The following is a 15,710-nucleotide window of genomic DNA, read 5'->3' as shown; positions in this document are numbered from 1 at the left end:
AGATGTTTTATTCCTCCCAGTCGACACACCTATGGACAATGGGAATGAGATCTCAATTACCAGGTAGGAAAAAGATTACTAAATATTAATATATATATATTTTTTTAAACTGTTGCTGTATGCTATGGATGTTTTTTCATTGGCTTATGGCATTAGTGAGCAGTGTGAATGTGTCTTTGCGTCTATGTGTGTGAATCTGCAGTAGATTTCATCTCTATGAAGATTGTAAAGCCCTTGCTGAGTCGGTGTACCCAGCTCCTTTTTTCCTGCACCATCACGTACTGACACCTGCTAAGATGTGAAATCCGGGCAACATGAATATCTGTGCAAAATTTCATGGCAATCCATCTAATAGTTGTTAAGACATTTCACTTAAAAGCACAAATGTCAACCTAATGGTGGTGCCAGAGAAAAAGCCAGGGGATCCCCAAAGTCACTAGGCTTTATCCTCTGGGGACCATGAGTGTCTGTACAAAAATGTTATTTTAGTCATTCTAATAGCTGCTAGACTGACCGACAGACATTGCCACCCCTGGAGGATAGCTACAAATTGAGTGTCAGAAGGAAAATTACAATAAATTAAAATTTGGGTTTTATTTTTGCAGTTCCGGTTGTATTGATATAATGACTTTGATTCACTAAAGTAATTGCCGAGGTCTTCGAGCAGGGCAAGAGAACTACAAACAGGCCCCATCATGCAACAAGCCACAGCAAGATTAGACGGGATCTGACAGATTAGCTACCACTTTCTTGGGAGAAAAAAAACAAAATCAGCCACGATGATGCTAAAAATCTCTCACTGCACGGGAGGCATGCACAACTATAGCATAGCAAGTATGGAAGGTCAAGCTTAAACTAGAATGTTGGTCTGTGGACTGATGGAGGTTCACAACAGACAACGTTTCCTTTGTTTTCTCTTCCAAATTAATTTACTACCTTTTTTGGGGTTTTTGTTTACGACTTGTCTGGTTGTCTGGACACTTTGTTTCCCTGTTGGACCACTTTAAGTGATGTTGCTGCATCAGTCTGAGGATGAATTTCACCAGAGGCCCCGTGAAACGATATTATCAAGAAACTTATGTCACAGTACGTTATTGCGATTTTAAACTTTGCAATATATTGTAATTTATTACCAACTTCAAATATTGTCCCCAAAGGAAAACTCTTTTTTGTGAACTGAAAAAGCAATTGATTTTATTATTATTGTACCAAAAAGTAAAATTCTCACGTACAATTTATATATTAAAAGATCGATACTTGACGTCTGTGTATCGATACACTATTGCCACGGAAAATATTGCGTTACAATGCTGCATCGATTTTTTCCTCACCCCTACAGATTAGCATTTGTTCCTTCACTCATAGGTGACAATGGTTCAACAAGTGTTTTTGTTTTGGGGGATTTTAGTGAGATAGCAGTTTTATATTTAGAAATTTATATTTGCAAAACACTTGTTGCTGTTCTTTTGCTTATTCTATCAAGCAAAATGTACCTGCCTTATAAGAGTTTTCTTGTATTAGTGAAGCATTGTATTTGTACAGCAGATTCTCATGCCTCTCTGGATAATCTAGAAATATACTATGGGAAGGCCACATTTTTCATTTATTAGGATCCCCTTTAGCTGTAGTCTAAGCAACAGCTATTCTTCCCGAGGAACTATGTTCCATGCATGACAATATTGTGACAGCTCTTAATGTGTCCAGTGAGCCATATTGAAAACATTTAACCTAGATGGAATGATTTTGTGGCTGAGCAACATGCTGCAGCTGGAGAAGTTATGGACAGAGGCAGGAAGGCCTAGACAGGGGTCATTGCTTGAACATAAAATAAATTTGCACCAATGCAAGATCCAATATGCTCTTCGTTTTATTAAAAGAAACAAGAGCACAATGACAGCTGATTCACTTGCCAGGAAGCTGCAGAATAATAGCCATTATGACTTCTGGAAAGGTCAGAGTTATGAATACCTGTAAAGCTTCCTTATCATCCAGCACTGAGGGTACGCATCTCCCAGACAAACTAGTCGAGGTGTGGCGTGAGCGTTATTGTAATTTATTCAACTGCGTTTAAAGCAATGTAGCTGTACTTGAAGAATTTGATCTTTCTAAAAACATGGTAGTTGTTTATGATGCTAGATGATAGCAAAGGCTTGTGGTATGGATTATATTACTGCAGACATAGGCTCTGTCCTCTGCTTGCCGTTGTTTTTTTTTACTGGTTTCGTAGTTCATGGTGCACTGTTAGTCTCTATTATTAAGCATAAGGCTGGTAAACTAAATATTATGGTTCATTATAGACCTATTCCCCTTGCCAATATTCTCCAAAAGTGCTGGAATGAATCCTGCTACTAAGGTTAGAAATGTTTTTCTCACCTCACAAATGATAATCAGTTTGGCTTTGAAATAAAACATGGCACTGATATGGGTATTTATGCTCTAAAAGAAATAGCTGCTTAATATGGAAGCCATAATTCCACTATATGTATGTGTTTTATTGATGCATCAAAGGCCTTTTACAGAATTAATCATGAAAATGATTTCTGAAAATGATTGCAAGAAGTATATTCTTATTAATTATCTTATATGATGACCTTGTAATTTTTAGTCCATATTGTGCTGGGCTGCAGCAATTACTGAAGGTGTGCTCAGAGTACGGTAAAGATTATAACCTTAAATTTAATGCTAAAAAGAGTAATGTCATTTTCCTGTGTTTCACTTACGTCATATTCCTCTCATGACATGCAAGGAAATAAAATACCGTGGCCATTTTCTTATTCATGATTTAAATCATGATATTGATCGACCGTAAACTCTAGCTCTGGCCAACATGTTGCTTTGGAAATTTAGTGTGTGCTCTGTCAGTGTAAAATGTTCATTATTTAGGGCTTTCTGCACACCTGTGTATACAGCTCATCTTTGGCTCTGCTGCAGGAAAAGTAGTATGTGGAGGCTCATAGTGGCTTACAATGATGCAAGGAGGTTGCTGCTTCAGGTTCCCAGATGGCATAGCGTCAGTCTGTTTGTGTTCTCTGGTGTTCCTACATGTGAGGCACATCTAAGATGTCTGATGTCTACACACCTACACACAAATGGTTTTATCTTGTATGTCTTTTTTTGCTATGGACCCTCTTGTGAGTCTGAAATAAAGCTTGAATGAATTTGACTCCAATAAAGCAAATGGCTGGAGCTTCCGAAATAAAACCCAAGTTCTAATGAACTGCAGGTTCTCTTTAAATATGACACAATTGGCATGGATAAAAACACTAAAAATGCGCATAAAGTGTAATAATTATCAGAAGTTAAGGAGGTTTAGTACGGATGACAGTCATTCTAATAAGACACAGTATGGGAACAGTGGAACAATGCCTACCTCAGCCTTAACCCGATTATCGCCAAAGCACAGGTGCTGCAGGTAGGCGGCTGCGTTGGCCTGCACTGAAGGGAAGTGGTGCTGCAGCATGTGGATCACCTCCATCAGCTCCGGGTCACGCCATGCAAACTCCCTAGAATTACAGGTGGGGTGCAAAGGTATCAGCATGACGACAGACACACAAACAAGTTGTCTCCTTAAATAACACGGGACCAGCTTCCCTCAAAATGAAAACCTTCAGCACCTCAGGGCAAACTGATGAGCCCAGGAAATTACATTCACATCAGGTTCTATATAACAATCCACTTTGGTCACACTTGGATTACTGCTTTTCTTAGGAACCATTTTCTACACTCTAAAATAATAATAAAAAAAATACTCCTGTTGTGGTTCTACTGGTAGATATACAGACAGAGTAGAAGCTACATACAGTACTATGTGAAACTAGGTGGCAAAATAAGATTGCTGTTGAGTGTGAATTATGTGCAGCGAGAACCCAGGCTGGTCAAACTCCTTTTGTCTTGATTATATCACCGCACAAAGAGCCAAAGCTGGAAAATACCCTAGTGGATTTCCCTGGACAGAAATCCTGTTAAAAATTTTAGGGGAAATTTTCCTCTGTTGCTCTTCCTGAACACCTGGGTCATGGCGGCCCCCCCCGGTGCGCTCTCTTCAAGTAGTTACACTACATCAACGGACATGGGTGTAAACAAAGCTCACAATGTGCAAAGTCAGGGGTTTACTGCAGGGGTAAAACCACTCTCTACGCTTACACACGTCTCTATGACAAGAGCAGACGCTGCACTTCAATGTATGGGAGAATGTACTGTAAAGTGGCCAGGCACAGTACAGCCAGCTTATTGGCTAGAGCTGCATGTTACTACCCAGGGGGCTCCTTGTTTGAATAGTAAGAGGACACCAGTGTTGACCCAGCAGAAGAGGGATGCTTTGTTAGCACAAGTAGTCCCTTTGGATGACTGGTCCCTGCTACACTACACTGGTTACTAACCACTGACTACATCTTGTAGTCAGTGGTTAGTAAACACAGCATTACGCTAAAATTTTGAGCAGTACTTACCTGGGATCCTTCTGAATGCTGTCTATGGAGGGTGAGCGAGTGGCACCATCATCCACGACAACAGCTTGGCGTGTGTAGTTGGGATCAGAGGGCCGGTACTGTGCTGAGCGATATGGATCAGCATAGGTGGCCGCTGTGTTAAGAGCATAGTTGTTTCTTTGGTAGATCATGGCACTGCGCTGGCTGGAAGTCCGCTGGAGACTCCCCACACCTGAAGGCCAAAAAAACCCCCAAAACCTTCAGACTGAAATTTTCAACAGGAGAAACACACATGCAAGCTTAAAAAGCTGTCTTAGTGGAGATTAGCAGCTTGCAGACCTTTTCAGCTTTGCACACCGGCAGCATCCAACTTTAAAATAAGCTGAAAATACAAACATGCGGCCGTTCCAACAGACTCAGCAAATTCTACAATCTGGAACCAATAAATGACGAGGATAAAACACAGCTCCCATGGTTCCACAAAGCAGAAGTCTTCTCCTTCAAGTGGCTGTTTGCTTGCTGTTTTGTTTTTACAAGATTGTTAAACCAGAGGGATCCTGCTGGTTTTCAAAGAGGACAGGAGGACTCAACCTGCTCGATGATCCACAAATCCTTTCCTCACCGCCTTTTCACTCTTTTGCGCCACTGTATTCTTAGGGTAACTTTGCCAAACACAGCAGAGAGGCAATGGTAAAACCATGACCAGCGCCAAAAACAGTCAGAGATACACTTGCAGAGCAGAAGCATTACAAACACAAACGTGCAGAGAAGTCATCCTTCCGTCCAATATTCCGCCTGACACCATCTCGCCTCAGTCATCTCTCCTCTTTTTATTCGCTCCCAGTGATATTATGACCTAGTTTCTTAACACAATGGGTCACAAACACAGAACTGCATAAACAAGCTGGTTGGATTTAGCCCTCCTTCTCACCAGAGCCACATGACGTGTGGCTGCGTGACTTGCTGCGTTGGTCAGATCCCTATCAGACTCCAAACAGGACTGGGCATGTGCGTGCTCAAACTCCCTCCTCCCAGAAACCAAGACGTCAACTTGTGGGGCTGCTCCAAAAACACAATTTCTCACATCAGTGCACTTCCATGTTGGGCAGCAGCACTACCCTGCAACATGGTTATCTCCCAAAATGTAACCTAACAGAACCAAAGACACTGGAGGACAAATTATGAACATGGTGTGGCTTTGCAATTTTACCCATTAGCATTCCATTCCTCATCTTTTTTAGCCAATTATCAATATTTCCATTTAATGTAAAAATCCGGCTTCCACTTGCACAAATTTAATGAAATTTAATTTCACAACATAACAAAGAAAACGCTGGGATCAAATTGGATTTTTCTAATGAGGTAGCTCTTACAAAAGACTCCATATTGAAAAACTCCCTTCAGCCCTTTTCTCACTATAGCTGCCATAAACACATTACATTGGCTTCTCTGGGGGCTTCTTCACAGCATCAATAGCATTTATTAGTGAACTTATCGGTCTAAGCTGATCTCTGGTGTGCCAAGGAAAAGGCTGAATGGAGTGTGTGTGTGTCGGTGCAACTAAGCATGTGTGTCTGAGGCAGGAGGGTGATGAGAGAAGAATGGCAACATCAGGAGAGCTGGAAGAGAGCAGGCTGTGGATGTGGCTAACCACGCTGTCCCCTGGCCCCTCCATCCTTCTTCTTATGCTCAGTGAGACACACGGGTAATGGACTCCTTTGTGGCAGGATGACATATCAGTACCTGCCTATTAACTCATGTCTCACCCTTTCTGCCTGACAGTGGAGGGAGGAACGGAAGGGAGGGTCACACAGTGAAAGACAAATAGAAAACAAGAGCAAAACGCAAGAACGAAACACACAACATATGTGGCGCTAAAGGCAAGATGGAGAGAGAAATGGTGTTCCCCATGAGTCAATAGGACCCGGATTAAACGGAAGAGACGTTAAGAGATTTGAGGACAAAGGGAACATCTGTACTAGATAACTAAAATTAAAATGCTCTGCGTCTGCTTGAGATGAAAATGTTCTAAGAGAAAAAAATGTTGCTCATCATGCCCTGCATGGCTCTACTGTGTGACAATGCAGAGACAGGACGAGAAGAGAAGAGAGAAAATGAAGGGAAAAAAGAAAAACCAAATGGAATTTTTGGTATGTTTGGAAATCATTTTAAAGTCTCGTCAGTTACACATACACTCAAAACAAAAACACTGTCGTTTGTTTGCTATGGCAGGGGTTTCCGACTTCCAACACTTACTAATTTTAGTCAGCTAGGTGCAACAGTAATGGGAACACAGTATATGCTGATCAGTAGCTAATGATTACCTCATGTACCGATGACGAACTGTAGATAAAAATCTGACAGTTTAAAGTAATGACTGCACAAATAGTCTATAAAGATGTAAAATTCAAAATTCAGTATTTTTTACCAAATCAAATTGTTTCCTCATTGTTGTTTTGTGCTAAAAATCCAGCAGTCAAAAATCACATGAATAAAGACAGAGAAGAAGACAAATTAACTAATTAACCATTAGTGCTACGAGGACTTTGCACATATTTTTGAACACTTTTTGGTGGTTAGCAGTTTGCAGACATAAGAAAAGGTAACACTTAAAATGTTTGAGTCACAATCAATTAATTCCCTTTAAATAGTCTTGACATCTTTCATTTAGTGAAAGAGCAAACAATTCAAATTCACAGAACAATGGCAGGAGGTTTATTTCTTATCTGCAATGTTAGACACCACCTTTGCATTTCATATCATGACAAGGTGAAAGCACCTTGAGAGAGAAAAAATAAAGGAAAAACACAGGGGTGGGTTTGTCTTGGATATTGTCTTATAATACTGTCATTTCCTTTGTGGGTGTTTGTCATCATCCTTAGATAGCTGTCTTGTTTTTTGTTTTTTAAATTTACTTGCCCCCGGGGTTTTACAATATAAAATAATGTAGGACCAACCTGAGGTGCTCCTGTAGAGGGTGCCCTGCTGGGTGTGGCTGGGACTGCGGTATAGCGGGCCCTGGAAGGTCCGATCCTCGTAGATTGGTGCAATGTGGCGGTCTGGGGACATGGCCGACCTTAAGTCCTGGCCCAGCTGGCTGTGTTGACTAGCATATGAGCTCCGTATTCCTGAAGATGTAGGAGTGTGGTTAGCCGATAAGAAGTTAGCAGCAGAGTGGTCTAGTGATTACACGGACACTCTCGTAACTGAAGTGTAAAAAGTTTGAGCCCTGTAAAAGCAAAAATATGTCCATCAACTCCCATGTGACCTGTCAAAGTGTCATTGAGCATGACACTGAATGGCTTTCAGCTTATTTACAGTCATTCTTTCTGAATAACAGCATCAGTTCAATGTCTGAAACATATCAGAGTGCAAAATAAGGGGGGGGGGGGGACGAAACAGAAGGGAGATGTTTTTGTTTTATATCTCCACTCTAGGCAGACATTGGTTTCCATTTGACTTGATACTTGCTTGTGCTAGGTAATCTATTATATTAAACTACAAGTCTCCTTTAATTGTTGTCAGTTGTTCACTCACCTCTCTAATACTCTTCTCTCTCTCTCTCTCTCTCTCTCGAGTTTCAGGTCTGTAAGTTAACTTTCGTACTGGATGGAAATGAAACTTTCTTCTAAAATCATATTAAAAAAAATAAAAGATTGATGACATGCCTGGGTATATGATTGTCAGTGATGTATACGCTGAAAATATAAACTTAGCAGATACCTATAAATCATTTAAAGAAAAAAAAATTTAATCCACATTACATCAAGTTGGCATACGCTCCATCTACACACCAAATCTTTGCTAGATATATTCCAAATAAATATCACACCAATTGAAAAAGGGAAAAATTAAAATATGAGAGAGGGTAACAAACCATGTTACCATGAATTAAGACTTGCCTAACATAAATCTACAGAGGCTTAACACACAAAGCAAACTTCAAAGAGCTAGCACTGACAAAGCAAGCACTTTAAAAAAAACAGAAAGGCTAAAGTTCAGCAAATGGCCAGTTGGCCACCAACATTCACAGTTTCTGAACTTGCCTGAGAGGCAATGGCAAGTAATTAGTCGGTAATTAAACTACAAAACACACAGTGTAGAGAAGAAAAAAAAAAAACACAAACTAGCCATACGTTGCAATTCCACAGTGGTTCAGATGAAATGGTCGCGTATGCTTAAAATATGTCTAATAATTACTAAAACTGGCACTGCAGAGGTTTGCTTTCCTTTGCACAGGTGTTGTCAGCTTTGCTTATGGCGGAAAATATATCATAATAAATACTGCAATAAATGGGTAAAATCAGCCACTGGTGAAGGCCAACTAGAGCAGACATTGCTGGACCAAGAAGAATGTGGACCAATCAGAGCATGGCCGGAGCAGATGTTGGGAAATGTGTGACACAGAAACAGCTTCTCTAACAGGCTAACCTGACAGGGGTGAAAAAAAGAAAACCTGTTTGACTCAGATTGAGTCCACATGTGAAACAATAACAGCAGAATAGGACAACATATTCTGATTCGTTCCATATTCAGAAGACCCACGGTTATGACTCTTAACCCAATAACCCCTAACTCAATAACCCCCATTCCTTTACCCAACCAACCTCAAAATTCCTAAAACTCCTGAAGCAAACATTGGACACATCTAGGCTCTTTCTTAAAGGGAGGACATCTTCAGCTGTAGTAATTCCTATCATTTCTGGAGTTTTCAATGCTATTATATCATACCTCATCACAGTTCATTAGCCCTGCCATTCCCCAATCGTTAAGGAATATACAAGCAGTTCAGATGCAGATGTTTGCGGTTTAGATTTAGTTCTGGTGTCTAGTGAAAACATGATATTGGTAAAACTATACCATGCCCATAGCTGGCAGGTTAAGGCCTACTGGTTTACACCCTCCCGAGATCAACAGCTGGGTTAACAGGGAAAACACACACAAAAACATTTTATGATTAAAACACAGTACAAACCCACATCTATGTTTATGTGTTTCGTGTTAAAACCTCACATCAGTGAAGCTCACTAAACTGTGAAGCCCAGTGGACCAGTATACAGTTGGCAACTAACTGCTCATTGCACATTTCACGAGCCTCCAAACGTCACTTGGGTCCTCTCCAACTGAGCATGAGCTCAGGCGCTGAGTGCTGCTAAACATCAACTCTGCCATGCAGAACAGCTAAATGAGGGATTCTTGTCACAGTTTGAGACGGGGGAAATTAATAAATAAGAATGTTTGCCTCCTCTAGGAGTAGAGGGCCGCTGGGGGCAAGGCGAGTGAATATTTTAGATGTAGATATGGGACCAGACTGAGGCTGACCTCACCAAGTCTTCAGCAGTTAAGAAGCAGAGCTCTGGAGGTGGGGTGGAGGGGCATCAGGCAGCTGGACAAAATGCCCCGCTAACCTCTAGCTGCATAACAAATGGCCGACCTTCACCTGAAGTATGAACAGTAGGTGTCCTGGTCAGGTTTGGCAGTATTCCATTCAACATATCTACAGTAAGTGCTCTATAATGACGGGTATATTTAGTGTAATAATATTTCAGTGCAAGTGAAAGCTATTTGATACTAAGCAGCCTAATACCGAGGTAACTGTCAAGATTAAACTCAAATCAAATAAAACATGTTCTCTGCATTTTGTCATTGGCTTTCTGTTTAGCCATCAGACATCCTTAAGAGTTATAAACTGTCAGTTCAGTGCCATTTTATTCCTATGGTGTCTAATGGGAGTGTTTTTTTAATTTTATTTGTGGTTGTTTCTACCAAATAATTGCATTACAAAAATTGACTACAGGTATGTTTAAAATCTTGCCTACTTTGCCAGTGCAACTGGTCGGGACCTGTGAACACCATCACATCTCCTCCTCCCAACCACCCTACTTTTATGGGCCACTCTGCCTTGTTTAGTTCCTGGCCTGAACATCGGTCCCACTTCACACCTGCTACCAGGTTTGTTTCTCTATTGTTTAAGAATTGTTTGGTGAAAATCAAGATTTATTTTTTTAATTATCTTTCAATTAGCCATTCAAAAGAAATTATTTTTCTACGCTGTTTAATAAAAGCAGCGAGCCACTTAATGCAATGCTTTTAGAGCAGCTTAGAGGGTTTTAGGCACTCCAGGGTGAAGGTCTCCTGGCTTTTAGTGTGCTCTCTCGTGGCATTTTGCTAAATGAACCATTGTAACTGCAATATACTGTAGGTTAACAAAAACAGACTTATCAATTGATTCTATTAAATACCCAAATAGCTTTGAGGACAAAAGGGTTAAACTTAACTATGAACTACATGGAAACAAGTACTCCCTACCCTACTAGTGCAGGGCAGGGAGTAAAAAAGCATAATGCTGCTGCGGTGTGCTGTAGTGGCACACTCAAAAGCCCAGGAAGCCTTTCACTCTGGCAGTGCGCACAATAGCCACTAGCAGCAGTTTGGCAGGAAATCAGTTCAGCTTCTCTTGTTCAAAGGTTTAAAAGGGGGTGAGGATATGAAGAGGGAGGAGGTAGTGGGAGGACATAAGGAAAGGCGGGAGCAGCAGAGAAGAAAGCAGGAGAGAATATAAAGAGCGGTAGGGAAAGAAAGGATGAAAATGAAAAGAGGGTTAATGAGGCCGACTAGGACCACCAGAGACTTCTCATCCCCATGTAAAGCCCGGCCACATGAACGGGGCTTTTTGCACAGCTGTGACCGAGTGAGGGGGTGAGAATCTCCCAAGAGCCTTCATGCATATCTCTCCCTCTCAGCAGCCTGACTCCTGAAAGTAGCAACATTCAAACAACCTTAGAGGAGACTAATCCGTCTGCCTTCTTTATTCCGCTCCCCTGATAGAAGGGCTGCAGTCACTGCAAGAATCTGCAAATTGTCAGGGAGAAATAACATACTGCTGTCTATTGAGGATGAATGGCCCACATTCCTGGTGCATTATAGTCATTTAATTCTCCCCCTCAGCCCTCTCACCGTAGCTTTAACAGATTACACTTGGCAGAGGCTAGATGAAGGGCGGTGGCGGCTTGGCGCGTGCATGCTCTGGAGAAACAAACACTTAAATGGATGCAGCTGACTGCATTCCTCAACAAAAATAATTTTTCAAAAACCCTCTCTAAACAAATAGAAGAGCTGGCATGATCACCAGAAAATCGTTACACATAAAAGTGAGAATGGCTGTAAAAATAGAGTGCACCACGGTTAGAACTACCATGGTGGCTTGGCTGTCAGGTTAAGAACGCACACATACAGATGTGCCATTTACCCTCGCTCTTTCAGCGCCCCATTCTGCTATGAAATGGACATCGAGCGTAATGAGCACATTATTAGTGACAATTTGTCTTCATTTTCTATTTTTCAGCAGCAGAGGGAAGGTATGACTTCCTGTCAATGACAGCGCATGGAGGGGAGCCAGGCGGGAGAGAAGGGGAAAAAAGAGCAGACAACAAGATAGGAGAAAACAGAAAATCCAAGTAAAGGGATAGAAGTCTGTTGAAAATAAAACAGAGGAAACAACCACAGGTGTGACAGAGAAACAGACAAACGAAAGAATACAACAATATCAAGGTTAGGCTGTCGGACAGCCAAAGGCTTGCAACTGAGCCTGATCATGTGATCAAACCATTTCCTTCTACTATGGCTCATCAAACATTTTGACAAATTACTATGTTAAAGGTAAGGCTCCACTGAAGTCTATGTGAGAGAAAGGGAGACAGTATGGGGGACAGGGAGGGAAAAAGACAGGAGGGAGAGGAGAAAGAAGATATGGGAGGGATGCTCAACTAGAGAGGAGAATTAGGTTGGTGACTGAAACCCCATTTATGTCTGCTTGAGATATCATCACTCATAGCAGTGTGACATAACTGCCTACTAACAGGGACCTGTAAATGCATCTGAAGAGGAATTTCTTGGAGAAGGGTAACGCATCCCCACAAGATGGCAACAGGAGGTCACAACTTCTCTCATTAAAAGATGGTTTCAAATTCTGAAGTCTGATAAAGAGCAGATTCTTCTCTCCTGACTATGTGGAAAAAGGTGCCGCCCCACCGAGTAGTCAAACCGTGAACAGTTTGCAGCCCCAGAGAGCTAGCACTAGCACACAAGTTAGCACCAAGGCCAAAACAAGCTCCTCTTACTAGTTCTACAGTCAACTGCCCGTGTCTGCATTTTCAGCTATTCCACCACATGATAAGAACTCAGGACACCAATTTGTATATTTTTGTTGATATCCAATATATGTAGCTAAACTTGTTTATCTTTTGTAATACTTTAACAGCATTGTTTTTACTGCCTTCTTGAGGCTTAAAAGTGAAACCACATATAATATTAAGTCATCAATTTAGTAATAATAATTTTAAGCCATTAAAAAACATTCTGCCTTATTAAGCATTCAGACTAAACTCTTGAACTTCAAATTAAGTGGTAGTATGTGGTCACTGTGATAATTATTATAGAACAAAGATCATAAATCTCAGCCCTACTACTTGCACAGTTTAACCACAGTGCGTGATCTTAAAGATTTAGTGTCTAAGTTTTAGTGGCATCTAGTGGTGAGGGTGGCAAACTACAACCAACGACCCACTCACCGCTGACCCCTCCCTTTGCGAGCGCATAGGAGAAGCTACAGTGGCCAACACGCTCTGTCAGGTCTGTGTGCTAAATAATAGTTGAGGTCATCCATTTCTCTTCTTATTTCTAACAGACCAGACTACTACTACTACTTCCTTTTCTTCTTCACTAGTATTTAACGTTGTGACGAAACATGCTTTGTAGAGCAGTTTGTCTGTAGAAACATGCCAGCTCATCATGGCAACTTCCATGTTAAAGGACCTGCGGTATATGTAGATAGAAATGCTCATTATAAGGTATAAAAATTTACGGTTCATTATGTAGGGTCTTTATACAATACTGAAACATAGCTATATATATTATATTGCATTTCTGTCAATAGATCCTCCTAAATATTATACACTGAACCTTTAAGGCTGATAACACAACAATAAACGTCTGCATTCAATGGTAAAAATTACACTTGGATGGAAATAATTTAATAGAGAACAAATTATAAAACATGAGCAAATGCAGCACCTACATGCAAACACAATACACTGAGGATGATAGGAAACTGACGTCACACAACAACCAAAAATGTTCACCTTGAACATCATCATCAACCACGGCATCTGAGGATATCCCCAGGCAGCATGAAGTAGAAAACAGAAAACAGTCCGTTAACCTTGTAATGGTAATACATTGCTTTGCTGAATAAGAGCTTATTTTACCTTTTGGAGGAAGACAAAAAATGTTCTTGGATTTTATGGCGGGATCTGGGCTTTCACCAGTTATAAATGACTACTTTCATTTCTTTCTCCAGCTGAAAAAACCTTCATATATTACAGAAATGTGAACAAAAGATTAGGCTATGTAATAACTGTGGTTTTCATTATTAGTCAAAGCTACATTCTTATCTACAAGATAGTCCCTAAAAAGGGAGGGCTGAGAATGAACCTGCCCAGACTGGCCTCTTCCTATTGCTGTGGGGAGAAATTGGCTTGCTCTAGATTTGGACAAGATACATGTTTGGCGAGAAAACATTAGCCAGCGCTTGTTTTGCCTCTTTCTCCTAAGTGGATGACACACAAGCTAGTTTAGGCAGGCACCGCAGGTTCTCCCATTATCATTTTCCTGATCTCAACTGTTCTGAATAAATTACACACACACACACACACATTTATACAGCCTACTCATTTTTCCTTGTTAAGTGCCCAAGATATAGCCTTAAATGTGGGTTATGAGATTCTAATCCAATACACATCTTTTTATCAAATTCAGTGAATATTTCCAGACGGTCCACTAGCTGTCTGATCTGTATGTGTGCTGAAAGAAATGTGATGTTTGTACACAGCCATATCTCTGTAAATGGGATACAAACAAAGTGGCTAGGACTATGCCAGACAACACTATTCCAGCCATGATTTTGTGTCAGGTAATGTTTAATTATGGACATTCAGTTTACTTTCCAGTATGTCGAGATTTGCTGTAGTTGTGGTGAAAGCCAAAGTAGCAAGAGAGTTGTGACAGGGGTGTGCTGGCTATAACTATGCACTGTGGTTACAGATACAGAACATACTTTTGTCCACACCATCTAATAATGCTTGGTGTAGTTAGAGGTGCTGCAGACTCAAAACTTTCAACCAGAGAGGGCCGAAACACAGCATTAAACTAACTGTATGCAGGCTAAGAAAGCTTGAACTATGAACTCCAGTTCATAGTTGATTAAAACTATGAACTGGAGTATTACCAAATGGCCATATAGTCTATCAGGATACTTGAACTGCATATTCTGCAAGCTTTGGTGTGATGTGCACAAGATGTTCACACATGAGAAATGTATTATTTAAATTTTCCAAAGCTTTAAAATGATTAATTCTTCCAAAACACTTCGTAGCTATGTGGTAGCTATATGGTCTATTATATTAGGATGTGGTTTCCTATTCTATTGTTAACAATAAAACTAACTATGATTAGCAGTCTATTATACTTTTGAGCCAATATTTGTCTTCTTGCAGGAACTATGTTTTGGCTCCACTCCAGGACAACCACTGACCTCACAGTCACTGTTCCTTCCAGAGTCAGTATGCTGAGCACAGAGCCAACAAAAAAAGTATCACTGTCCAAATATTTACAGCCTGCGTTACAAATAAATCTTCTACTCAATAAGTTCAGAAGAATTTATGAACAGTAACTATATGACAACCTACCATATTTTATTACTTAAGTTTTACATGCAAAACACCATTTTAAAAGGTGCTTTTCATTATAACAGTGTCTCCTTTCTTTGTCGTCAGGATTTTTAAGGTAATATACACAAACTAAATAACTTATGATAACTTCTCACAATAATGCCTCGAATTATGAATTTCATTACATGACTATGACCATCTTGAAGCATTTTATCTCAATGAATGAATCTATTAATGATGTGTGTGTGTGTTGTGGCTCTCGTACAATGTGATGATGCCGCACAGCTGATTCATGCAGCTGTGCGTGAATGGAAAGGAAGGGGCAGTGAGGCAAAACAAAGAGGAAAACACTGTGTACTCTTTCTGTTTTCCTGATTTGACAGAAGGTATTTTGCTCTTGCCCTTCGACCTTTTATATAACACAATATAGACATTTAAAAAAAGCTATTATATACTGATTCTGACTCAGAGTATAAAGGAGTTTGAACAGGCTGCTGAGCTGATACACAGTAAATGGCAGTGTGTGTGTGTGTGTGTGTGTGTGTGTGTGTGTGTG

The 15,710-nt window shown here is 40.5% G+C and overlaps 1 protein-coding gene across 1 annotated transcript in view; it reads right to left on the bottom strand.

The window, feature by feature from the left end:
• The window catches only part of LOC123974080 (plakophilin-4-like), a 48,221-nt gene that overhangs the window by 18,965 nt on the left and 13,546 nt on the right, over nucleotides 1-15,710 (bottom strand). Inside the window, exons 7-9 of the mRNA XM_046054517.1 lie at nucleotides 7,385-7,555; nucleotides 4,449-4,659; nucleotides 3,371-3,503 (exon numbers count right to left, since the gene is read on the bottom strand). Of these exons, the coding sequence (XP_045910473.1) occupies nucleotides 3,371-3,503; nucleotides 4,449-4,659; nucleotides 7,385-7,555 (515 nt within the window). The remainder of the gene's footprint in view (nucleotides 1-3,370; nucleotides 3,504-4,448; nucleotides 4,660-7,384; nucleotides 7,556-15,710) is intronic.

This window comes from Micropterus dolomieu, linkage group LG07, assembly GCF_021292245.1.
Source record: "Micropterus dolomieu isolate WLL.071019.BEF.003 ecotype Adirondacks linkage group LG07, ASM2129224v1, whole genome shotgun sequence".
Classification (NCBI taxonomy): domain Eukaryota; kingdom Metazoa; phylum Chordata; class Actinopteri; order Centrarchiformes; family Centrarchidae; genus Micropterus; species Micropterus dolomieu.
This window is presented reverse-complemented; position numbering and strand designations above follow the sequence as displayed.